General features: G+C 43.6%; 1 protein-coding gene across 5 annotated transcripts in view; it reads left to right on the forward strand.

Moving 5' to 3' along the window:
* Positions 1–10,781, forward strand: part of nfat5b (nuclear factor of activated T cells 5b) — a 52,204-nt gene extending 41,423 nt beyond the window's left edge. For 4 of the 5 annotated variants that reach the window (XM_064312850.1, XM_064312848.1, XM_064312851.1 and 1 more), the window contains 8 exons: positions 1,038–1,172; positions 1,337–1,389; positions 1,536–1,668; positions 2,508–2,588; positions 2,951–3,072; positions 3,244–5,350; positions 6,208–6,455; positions 6,606–10,781. In XM_064312850.1, the coding sequence (XP_064168920.1) occupies positions 1,038–1,172; positions 1,337–1,389; positions 1,536–1,668; positions 2,508–2,588; positions 2,951–3,072; positions 3,244–5,350; positions 6,208–6,437 (2,861 nt within the window). In that variant the 3' untranslated portion in view covers positions 6,438–6,455; positions 6,606–10,781. The remainder of the gene's footprint in view (positions 1–1,037; positions 1,173–1,336; positions 1,390–1,535; positions 1,669–2,507; positions 2,589–2,950; positions 3,073–3,243; positions 5,351–6,207; positions 6,456–6,605) is intronic. The other variant, XM_064312849.1, reaches the window with a different exon arrangement.
* The last annotated feature ends 1,287 nt before the right edge of the window (positions 10,782–12,068 follow it).

The raw sequence follows: 12,068 nt of genomic DNA on the forward strand, positions 1-12,068 counted from the left end.
GGAGACTGTAAAAATTGATGCTTTATAGATGAAGTTGGCAAAGCTGGCATGTAGGGTGGCACAAACAGGAAAAACCACTCACAGGCAGACAGATTTCTTCCACATATTGTTTGTTAAGGTTTGGGGGGGGGGGGGGGCATTAAGTCAGAAAAAGGAGGTGCAAGCTTCTATTGTTAACAGGAAACTTTGAAATCTAACCCGTGGTATTTCTGGTCAGATGGCAAAAATAGGAATCTCTTGACAAGGCAGTGTTATGTTGTGAGTGGCAGGGGTGTTGAAAGGGGCTTCTGAAAGCAATGAGAGTGTGGACTGGAGTGAGGGTGGGGCTGATCCTGTTTATTACAACTTTAATTTCAAAAGTTGTGGGAAAGGGGCTCTGTGAAGAGGCAATCCCACATCTCGATTCATGACTAACACAGCAATAATAACCATTAATAATTACCACATTAGTCCCAATGTTTTTATACTCAGCTGATCTAAATATAAATTACATTTATTTAGCAAGACTTGGAAATGAATGGTGTTTGGCTGGGACCAGAAATTATCCTTGGCTAAAATGCAGTGCAATTCAAATAAGCTCCCTTTCCCCCCCCAAACACTAACATTCACCTTCCAAAGAATCATGTATGCTCAGTAATGGGTTTAAGCTGTTTCATTGGCTTCCCTCTTGATCCACACACTTTGTGAATAAAGTGATGCAGCTAAGAGTGAACCTGTTCCTAAACTGCACATTACCCCACTTTAATCTTGGTTTGTATAGGTTTTGAGTCTCTCCCTTGACAAATATTTGTTCTTAAACAAGTGTGTCTGCAAGTTTGTCATTCATTTTTAGATCTTCACAGCACAGACAAAGAGTCTCTCTTTTGGCCACAGATGTGCCTTTGGTTTAAAAGGAGTGGTACAATTTCAGAATGAACATGCTTTGAAGGTTGGCACAAACTGAAGAGCAAAAGACCTAAAGTAAAGCAGGACTGAAATCGTGTTGTGCCAGTGTGGACTAGGATTAACTTGATTGTATGCCTACGGTCTGTCCACAGCCCAGCCTGCAGGAGCTCCAGAGATCCTGAAGAAGAGCCTGCACACCTGCACAGTGAAGGGAGGCGAGGAGGTCTTCCTGATCGGCAAGAACTTCCTCAAGGGAACCAAAGTCATATTCCAGGAGAATTCAGCAGGTACACTGGGAGGGTGTCTAGAAATCCACTGTGATGTGTGCATGGTTTCCTGGAGCCAGATGTGTTGGTGAAAATGTGGCTGTTTATGTGGTTTTCTTGTGGTTTATGCATGTCTCTTAGTTTATGTATCTGTGTGATAACTGATTACTTTTTCTTCCCTCAAGATGAGAACTCCTGGAAGGCTGAGGCTGAGATTGACATGGAGTTGTTTCATCAGGTAAACATACCTTTCCGAGGACTTTCTGAGAAGTCTTCAGTTTTGCTGTTTCAGATTTTCGCAGTGCGTGTGGAAACTCCAGAGAAGTGCATTTCTCTATAAGGAGTAACCGTTTATGTGCATTTCCCCTTTTTTGTTCGATGTAGAATCATTTGATAGTGAAAGTCCCTCCGTATCAGAACCAGGCCATCTCATCTCCCGTATCTGTGGGGATCTACGTGGTGACTAATGCAGGGAGGTCCCACGACGTGCAGGCTTTCACATATACACCAGACCCAGGTCAGTGTTCTCTCCTGTTCCAACGGCAATCTTCAGCAGCACTTCCCTTCTGCTGTAAGACCACGTCTTTACCTCCAGCTCTTAGACAGGCTCAAATACAATCTACAGCTATATAATACAACTGAATACAAATCTTTTTCAAATCAGAAATGAATGGATGTTAAACAATGAAACAAAGCGAGGATGTTAATGATCTCTCTCTTGAGAATCGCTCAGCCAGTTCATATTAAACTCCACATAAGAATTTTCATCTTCTCAAATAACATGTACACAAGAGTCAGGACTGATTGTTTTGGGCTGCAGACTGGCCCATGGGATTCGGTGTTTGGCACGCACTGAGGTTTGGTGTGGAATTATGACCATGTCAGTACAAACTGTGCCTAGCAGCCCCGTAGGGCACTGCGTAATTAGTTGTAGTCTCCCTTGCTGAGGGTTGGTTTCTGTTGGGGATATTGTATTACATCTTGCTAGAGTGACTCCTCTGGTCAGTAATGCATCTGCGTTACACCTGCCTGTGCTACAGTAGCTGTGCCTGAACAGTAACTATGCAGCTTAGCTAATGCACGAAGGACACTAGAGAAATGAGACAAGCCTGCATATACAACGGGCCATTCCATAGTGGAATAAATTAAACAAAATCTTTGTTACTGTGCATCCAGCATATTTTAGGATCTCACATTTAGAATGGTTTTTAGTGTGGGACCATGGCCTTCAATGACAGAAGGTAAATCCATGAGCAGTGAGAGGCGCCTGAGGAAAAACTTTAGAAGGATTAGAGAAAGGTGATGCGTTTGAGCGGGGCCACAAGTTCACACCACAGTGCAATGCTGTTTTTGCAGCAGCGAATGCGGTGGATGTGCCTGTGAAGAAAGAGGCTCCATCTCCGGCAAATCCCTGCTCGTTTGAAGATCAGATAAAGGGTGGGTACCTGAACTGCTGTACACAAGTGCACTTTAAACCATGGGCACATCCAGCTCCTCATATTCCAGCAAATGGATTCGTGGAATGCTATTCTCAACCTCCCCCTGCTTCTCAGCCAGACAGAAAAGCAATCCTCATAGAGGACATTTCTTCCTATGTTTTTTGGAATCTTGAAACCCTGCAATCGTTGAATGTAAAATCGGTAACCAAGCAATTGTTCAGTCAAAGCAGATTAATTGCCTCTTTGAAATTCTCTGTATATAATGTAAACTGTGTGTGGGACTGTGTTTATCGTTTGTTGTGTTTTGGCCTCTATTGCGACTGCATGCTAACATGACTTCTCTGACATTGATGTCGCTAGTGATAAGTGGCGGCTGTAGCTTGGACAGTGCCTTGATGGCCCCATTGATGCCTCTTATCAAGAGGGAAGACGTCACCCCAATGGAGGTTTCCAGTAATACCTCTGCTGCCGGTGTCTTCAAGGTAAAACGGAACAATGAAAATGACTTGTCTCATAAAGTGCAATCTGCTTTGATCCTCCTGTACTGAAAAAGCTCATTGGTTCAAACAAGTGTGTTGCTGAGAATTAATTAACAACTGTGTACCCTTTTCTAAGGCTTTGCCACTGATTTCCTTCTCTTTTCTGGTTCTCAGCAGACCTCAGATGGCATCGGGTCGGCCCAGCAGTCCCTGGCCATGAGCTCTAGTGTCCCGCCTAACAGCATGCCCTTCCCCAGCACGATGCCTCTCCAGCCAGGGGAGCCAGAACAGCCGCAAGCTCCCGTCTTCACCAACGCCGAGTCCTTGAGCACCATACAGAAGCAGGACATCGCACCTAACACCTCCTTCTCTGTGCCTGGTGACTCCCTGCTCCAGCAGGTACCCCAGCAGTTCCTCATGGAGCCTAGAGAAAGCCTGCCTCAGGAGAGGCCCGGAGGCAGCGCTGGGGTGGGGGTGGGCCTGGCTCCGATGGTGGAGGCCCAGCAGCGGCAGGCCCAGCAGCTCCCAATCTTCCCGCAGGATGGGGTGGCCCAGCTGGAGAGGGCTGTGCGGGAGCTTCAGGCCGGGGGCTTCTCCAGCGCGGGCTCTGGAAACGACAGCCTGGTCCAGCAGGTCCTGGAGGCAGCCGCGCAACAGCAACTCAACTCGGTGCTGTACAGCACCACTGACGAGCTCATGCAGCAGCAGGTCCAGGAGAACATGAACAGCCTGCAGCTGCAGCCGACTGAGAGCTCCCTTGCCAAGCAGCAGCAGCAGCAGCAGCAGCAGCAGCAGCAGCAGCAGCAGCAGCAGCAGCAACAGCAACAGCAACAGCAACAACAACAACAACAGCAACAAGTTCTGGAGAACCTGCAGCAGCAGCTCCAGTCGGAGCTCTTCCAGCCTACGTTACCCATGCAGTGCGGCCTCTTCCAGGGCGGCTCTCGAAGTGAGGCCCCCGAGAAGCAGGGCTCCCCACAGGCCATGGTGCAGACCCACGCCTCCCTCTTTCAGCCGTCCGAAGGCCTGCTCTGCCCCGCCTCCCAGCAGCAGCCGCAGCAACAGCAGTCGCTCTTCCAGCAAGCGGGGGAGCTCCTCTCCATACAGACCTCCAACTTCCTCCAGCAGCCTCCCTCTCACCCTTCCCCTCCCCAGCAGCTGTTCCACACCCCCAGCCCGATGGGCGAGGCACAGGACTCGCAGGGGACCATGTTCCACACTCAGAAGACCTCCGCCACACGGGAGCAGGTGCAGGCGGCCATTTTCCAGAACACCCTGTCTGTGCTGACGGGCTCCACGCTGTCTCCCGAGCAGCAGTCCGGCGCCTCCGGGCTGTTCCTCTCTCCCAACACGCTGCCCGCTCAGCTCACCGTAGACAGCAGCCAGCAGCAGCAGCAGCAGCAGCAGCAGCAACAACAGCAACAACAACAACAACAACAACAGCAGCAGCAGCAGCAGCAGCAGTTGGCTTTCCTCACATCCCTGCAGACTTCAGCCGCAGAGCCCCAGTCGGTATTCCAGCCCCAACCCCAGCTGCAGCAGAGCACCCCTATGGAGCAGCAGCAGTCATCTCAGCCTCCACCACCTCAACAGCCACCGCAACCACAAGGCTCCCTGTTCCAGAGCCTCTCTTCCCACCCCACTGCCAGCACGCACACTCCGAGCCAGCAGCAGCAGCAGCAGCAGCAGCAGCAACAGCAGCAACAGCAGCAGCAGCAGCAGCAGCAGGCCAACCTACTGTTCTGCAGCAGTGCCATGAACCCCCAGGATCAGCCCCCCAGTATTCTCTTCAGCAGCCAAGGCCAGATGCCCCCCATGAGCAGCGGCAGTCTTCCTTCCCAGACGCCCCAGAACCCCGCTCTCCTTTTCTCCCAGGCCACCGCGGTGGCGGTCACCCAGCAGGAGCAGTCGGAGCCCATGTCCTTCCAGGACCAGAGTTCAGTGACGGGGAATCCTCCGGCGAGCGAGCCCCCCCAGCAGGGCCTGTTCCAGGATCAGCAGCCCATGCAGCTCGCCCCCAGCTCCAGCAATGCCCCCGAGCAGTCCGTCACCATCTTCATGACCCAGCCCAACATTTCGGCCCTGCAGGGTGGCATGGGCACCCAGGACCTCCCACAGTCCACCATGTTTGCCACGCAGAATGGGGTGGCTGGCCTACAGACCACGACCTCCTCCCCTGTGCAGCAGCCGGGGTCTCTCTTCCAGACGGCAGTGAGCGGGACCATGACCCAGCCGGGCCAAACACAGCAGCCTGGCCTCTTCCTCTTTGGAATCCAGAACGGTGAGGACATCTCCCCCTTTCACCGTTAGGTGTTCACATTGTGGAAAAATTTTGTATTGTCATTTAGCAGAAGCTTAGCAGACTAGAAAGTATTTGCAAAATAACATCCAGTAGTTTACCTTCAGACTATGACTGGATGTTCATTTGTGTCTTTTTAAGTCTATATTTGTTGTGCTAGTTGATGTAATTTAGTACACACTTCATAGCATGTTCAAAAAGTAAGATCTAATGGAGGATGAAGAAGGCTTAGATTTAGATTTGTGACATTTGTACTATTGAGCACAGAACCAATACCAATATTTACCAGTGTTTTAAAAAGTCTTCAGAATATGCAAGACTGACAGCATAGGGGAATACCCAAGATAAGGACATGTGCTTAACAAATTCCTAGTGGAATGTAATGTGTTGGGTTCTGTGGAGGCTAAATAGGTCAGAAGCAGCTATGCTATCTGTGTCTATTTATACAGTAAGCTGAATTCCATTCCAGGGGAAGAGTAGTGTTGACACCATGACTGATTTGGTCTCACACAATGCCATTACAAGGACAGAAAGAGATCGTACTGAGAGGCTGCATTCCAGCCCCCACCCAAGCACCCTGTGCTGACTTTTGCAAATAAAATGCACTTCTCTCTTAAGTCATTTGCTATTTGAGTTCTGAAGTGTTTCCCCTCAGTCTCAACTTCCCCCATTTTCCACTTGGTTTGCAGTGGGTTCAAAGGTTTTATGGCGTTAGTTGACACAGCAGCAGATGAAGACCCTATTTTCCCATCAATCTTGGGGGGGAAGCCCTTAGTGTCAGTAGATGTTGAACAGATGGGGTTGCAGTCTTTGACTTCCTATTCTCTCCGCCTCTCAAGAGTGTGGCCCGCTGATAAACTCCCCTGGGCCGATGCTGTCCGATCAGCTCATCGCCATCAGCCAGTCGGGCCAGAACCAGCGCGACAGTGATGCCCAGATACAGTCCCTGCTCAACCAGTCCATGTCCGAGTCCGGAGGCATCCAGAACAGCATGACCGCATCGCAGAAGATCGACGACCTGCTGGTCAGCCTTCAGGGGCAAGGCAACAATCACTCGCGCTCCTATTAGTATGGCTGTGGGACGCAGGTGAGTAACCTCATCTAGAGCTCCTTCATCTCTTCGAGACTTAACCGAACTTGGTGAGAGCCTTCAAAAAGGTTCTCCTGAATGCTTCCTATTCCAATATACCCAAGCCATTATAAATACATTTCTATGCATATTTTCCTTGCCTTGCAGGACCTAAGGCCCGGTCACGGCGGGGAGGTTGAAGAGGTACAGAAGAACCGGGAAAGGTCCTGTGCCCACAAGCCCCATCAAGCAGCTCACAACTGTAAAATTCATTCCTCGTGTAAGAGTGGCACAGGGGGGCAGTGCCAGCCTTCTGCCAGTCCTGGGGTGGAGCGTGGAGAAAGAGAAACCCTACATGCGATCCGATTCATTGTTGTGTAGCTGTCCGCCGTTTGGCTATAGCTGTGAATGAAACATATCACGTGGTGGAATGTCTGTTAAACACGTCAGTTCTCAGTGCAGCACTCTGCAGTTTTTAGTGGTGTTGCAGCAGTCAAATACACGGGAGTCCTGAATTGTGCAGGACCGCTCTGTGTGTATTCGTAACCGTTTATAAAGCATTGTTCTTTTTAAAAAATAAAACTCTTTGGGGTAAGAAAAGAAAATATACAAATCAAAAGAAGCCTTTGATATTTTTCACCTTATACATTCAGCACTTTATAACCCTTTCCTTTGTGACCAGTTACTCCTTATATTGACCTATAGCTTTCTGTGTATACTCTGTAGTCAGCAATTTGTTCTTTTTACTAATTATTTGGAAGCGTTGATTGTTATATGGATATTTTACTCATGTGTAATGTATATATTTATACTATTTTCTTACTCATGCATGTTTTTGAGTCGTGGCTTACATTTTATAAAGTTGGATTCATGACATAAAGTACAAAAAATTAACTCCCTGCTCTACCCCATTCTTTCCCAAAACTTAATAATTATTACACCATTAATTTCTTTCTTGCCCTGGCTCCCCAATGATTCAAAAGGAGATGAAGTCAAGGGATTAAATGATTGAGGAGGAAAAAGCAGACCCATATTTAGGTCATTAATTTCCATCAGAAATGTACAGCATTCTTTTTAGTGTGAAAGTGCATTTTTTGTCTGTATGTGAATACAGACATGCATATTCATAACCGTATGTGTAACGATATACGTAACTTTTGTGTGTGTGTAATGGAATAAATTATTTCCTAATGTTATTTGTACTGTTTAAGTACAACTTGTACATAGTTTGTTTGTAGTCACATCTCTGTGGTAGATGTTGTGATCTTATGATGTTCTTTAAATGTCTGCCACATTTGTGCTGGGCACATGAATTGGTATCAGATCAGAAAGCTTTCCAGCCCCTTGTGTTACCAGTGGGACATTCAGAAGACAGCCTAGTTTCCTAAAGGCAATGTTGCATTCGTTGCCTCTTTGATTTTTACATTGTTATCAGTCTTTCTTGCTCTGCTTCGTGGTGCTAACTGCAGGAGGGATGGAGACGTGTGTGTTTCAGACATTCATGTTCATATTTAAATTAATATTCTTATATTGGTTAAAATTAAATCCCTAATACTAACTCCTTCTACCATGGGTCAATAAAGGAGACTGATCGTCTTTGGGGTCTGAGGCCATGTCTCTAGGATCATAACTCTTTTTAGTTATGATCTAAAAACAGTCAGTTTGCAGTGCAAATTCCAAATGGATATAGTAAGTGGATGTCAGTTGGTGGTTGTTGGTTGAGGCTTGCATTGTTTGGAGAGGGAAAAGTAGTAAAGATTATCTGTGCTCTTTTGCTTTGTTTTGCGTAAGTAACTGTAATTCTCAATGTCAAATGGAGAGTGAAGCTTTGCTCTGCTAGAGAGTTGATACCTGACTGGAAAGGAGGCAGAACTGGTTGTGCTGTTTATAGAAAGTGTGCTGTTGAGTGTTCACTAAACCAAGGGGCTTGTCTCTATATTTGCAACCAGAGGAATAGCTCAGTGAAGCCTATTTTGGATGTTTTTGTGGTGTTTTCTGTCACCATTTTTGTTACTCTTTTTTAAAAAACTTATATTATTATCATTACCTTTATTAATTTAGCAAACAACCGTTGTTGATGGACAGTGTATGTTTGACCTCTGGGCTGGTGAAGGTGATTGGAGAGGGCCATATAGTCCTCTATTGTCCTGACCTCAGTGTTCAAACAGTGTTCTTTCAGTTGTTTAAAGGGACCTAGCGCAGAAGGATGAGCCACAAACATACACTGGAGAAAAGAGCTGTCTATTTAGTCACCTTCAACTCAAATACTGATGCTTTTTCCGTATGTCACGGTTATGTGTGTGTGTGTGTGTGTTTTTTTTTGTGATATTTTAGAGTAATTGTACTATCATTTTTTTACTGGTTTAGTTTTTAGACAATTTCCCATCTCCATTAATCATATCTAATTTATGTTTAAAACATTAGCATTGTATGTATAACCTTCATGCTGTATAGTTTACCGGTTGTTCATGGTTGGTTTTCAGTACTCTGTTCTGGTCTCTTTTTTTCACAATTGCTTCTTTCTTCCCTGCTGAACCTGTACTTGGGTGTGGTGTTAACATGTGAAATGTCAGCATGTTTAGCACATTTTCTCTTTGTAGATTAAGCGGCAAAGTAGACAAATTCCACTTTATTTGGAAACTTAAGAGTTAAATGTACCATGTACAAAATTATATAGACACAGATGTTGTAGTTTCTCCATTTAATATACTGTTGTTCAAATGCCTGGCTAAAATCAGTTGTACGGTATTTTGTCCAAAGCTGACAGTAACAGTCCTGAGATTGATGTTTTAATCAAGACTGACCCTCTACTGTCACATCTTGAATTATTAAATCATCATCTAAACTAAAAAAAAGCACAGAAGGTTCAAGGACAGTAATGCCAAACACAAAGCCATATAAACAGGAAAAAAATAATCCAACAACTCTGATTTCAGAGTGTAATTTAGAAGAAAAAAAGTGTACATTACCTCATGCAGTGTGAGTAGCATTGTGGCTACTACATCTGACATCGGACCAATTGAACTGATATTGACATTCTTTATATTTATATATTTTTGGCAGCAGCTAAATGAAGTCTTTTTGATGTGTCATAAATACCCAACTCTTTGTTAAACATCATATTAAGTAATTATATTTCTAAATTGTCACTTGATAAAATTGAGTTGTGCTTTTGAGGGGGCCAATTTATTCTTTGCTGGGGCACAGATTTTGTTTTGCCTTCACGGCCACACCATGTTAAGACTGATGTAAACATTAACACAAGTAAAAGTGTAGTGTTCAACTTACACACACACACACACACACACACACACACGTGTGTACATATATAATATATATACAATTATATTATGTCATCTGGATCAGATGCCAACTTTATTCCAGGGGTATCTGTCATTACCGTATCCTTTTTTCTCTTTCTTTTTTTTTTTTTTGAAGGAAATACATGTGCCTTGACAAATATTGTATTTATAATAGGAATCAGATTCCTGTACCGTTGCTGCCTATTTCAATTCACCAGTGGTACAGTTAGTCAGTGGATGTCCTTAGTTCATGAATGACTAATAAGCCCTCAGTCTTCTAAACAAATTAGGTTCTCTTTCTATCTTTCTCTCTCTTGCTCTCTCTCTCTCTCAAAAATGTCCAAAAATCTAATGACCAGATAAATGTACTTTTGTAAATTTTTCATGCTTATTTTGTAGTCAACCATTTGTAAGCATATGTGTTGCAAGACTGACTGTAAGTGCATTTTAAGTCTTGTCTCAAACCGCTATGAAGCATGACCCACCTACATATCTGTTACCATTTTTCCCCTGTTTAGTCATTTGTAAGACTTCACTATGAGGGAAAGGGAAAATGATAGATAAACGTTAATGAACGGTAACTTAAAAGGCTTCCTCCAGGGGAGCAGCTGTATCATGTTCTGAAAGTGCTATCTTCACTTCGTGAAGATGGACTTCTCTGCTTTCTAAACACACCACCAGCATTCTGTCTTCTTGTTTTTAAACATCTTTTTAAAAAGTATTATCAGTCAGTCATTTGGTCAATTGGTTTGCACACTATTGTCATTGTGTGTTCCTTTTCCTGTCTGGCTGTTGTTTGATGTGAAAGCTTGCTTTATTACCAGTACACGTGCCCTTTATTTCTGGGCTTCAGTAATTGACAAATAGCACTGACGTGGGGTGGGTCGAGGGAGCCTATGTGTTTTTAGCTACCATGTGAACAACTTGTTAAATATTAAATTTGAAATATATATGTATTTTGCTTTTGTTGGGGCATTTGTATAATCTTGCAATATATTTCTGTAAACTCGCTGCTATCTATATCAATAAAAATAGATTTTAAGTTCTTGTTTTTGTCGTCTTTTTTAACATAAAAAAAAAGATGCATTAGTTTGTGAGGTGTGTGCATCAGTGATTTACGTGTTGAAACTATACTTCCAGTAGAGACTTTCAAAGGACCACTTCAGTAAACGCCTAAAAGAGAAATCAGATTAAAGACACCAATCCAGTTGAATTTAGGAGGGGACTAAATAAATGATAAATCCAAGTGAAAATCACAGACTATCAAATCTGATCAGAAATTGGAAGAGAGAATGGCAACCATGCCAATGCCATACTTGAGGACTTGAATTGATTTCAAAACCTTTTCTATGTGCATTTGGAGTGGAACTCCAAGCAGTGGTCCTTGATTTCAAAACATTAATTGGTCTGGGGATGACTGTTCTCTGGTCACCCTGCTGATTATAATGAACTCTTAAATTGTTAAAAATGTTTTTAATTAATCATGTTAGGGTCAAAGATTGCCTAATAGAAGCTATTTTTATTATTATTATTGCTACATCTTCAGGAGTCCCAGAATCATTTGTACTTTACAGAGTCCTTTACAACTTTGCATTGAAACTGAAAGTGGCCTATACTATAGGATTATTATAAGCAAACAAAGTACTACACAAACAACAGTGTTTTACAGAAATGTTAAAAATATAATACACTAGATCTACCTATGATATTCGTATAGCTAACTCTAGCAATCCTATAGTACATTTTTGTAAGGGAATGAAGAAATAAATATGTGAAAATATAACTAAATTCATAAATAAATGATTAATATATAAAAATAATTCATTGTTAAATATAAATAAATGAATATTGTGTATTAATTATTTTATTTTTATTTACTTCTTATTTCCTTCTGCTGACATGAAAATGTCTATTGGCGTTTAATATTAGCCTAAGACTGGTCATTTGGTGCATGGTACTGACTACTAATTGATCCGAACAGCTATTGTGCAAATTTTTCTGCCAGACCTTCCTCGAAGAAACATAAAATTTACTTTCTAAATCTAGCTTTGGGCAAGTTAGCAAGCGAGCTGAAAATGAAGAAAATGAGCGCGTTAGACGCTTCATTTTCAATAGGAGCAAATGTAACTGCCCTGTTAAATCATTATTTTGCTTGCTGTCTAATAAGGACGACTGTAACTGCCACTTAAACACACTGGGATTTCAGGACAATGTTTTCCATTATACCTGTACAGTAACGATTGGATATTTCAAGGATACACGGTTCTGTGCTGGACATTCCGCCACCCCGTGGTTAAAAAAAAAAAAAAACTACAACACGAGTGAGCTC

This window comes from Anguilla rostrata, chromosome 16 (genome assembly GCF_018555375.3).
Source record: "Anguilla rostrata isolate EN2019 chromosome 16, ASM1855537v3, whole genome shotgun sequence".
NCBI lineage: Eukaryota > Metazoa > Chordata > Actinopteri > Anguilliformes > Anguillidae > Anguilla > Anguilla rostrata.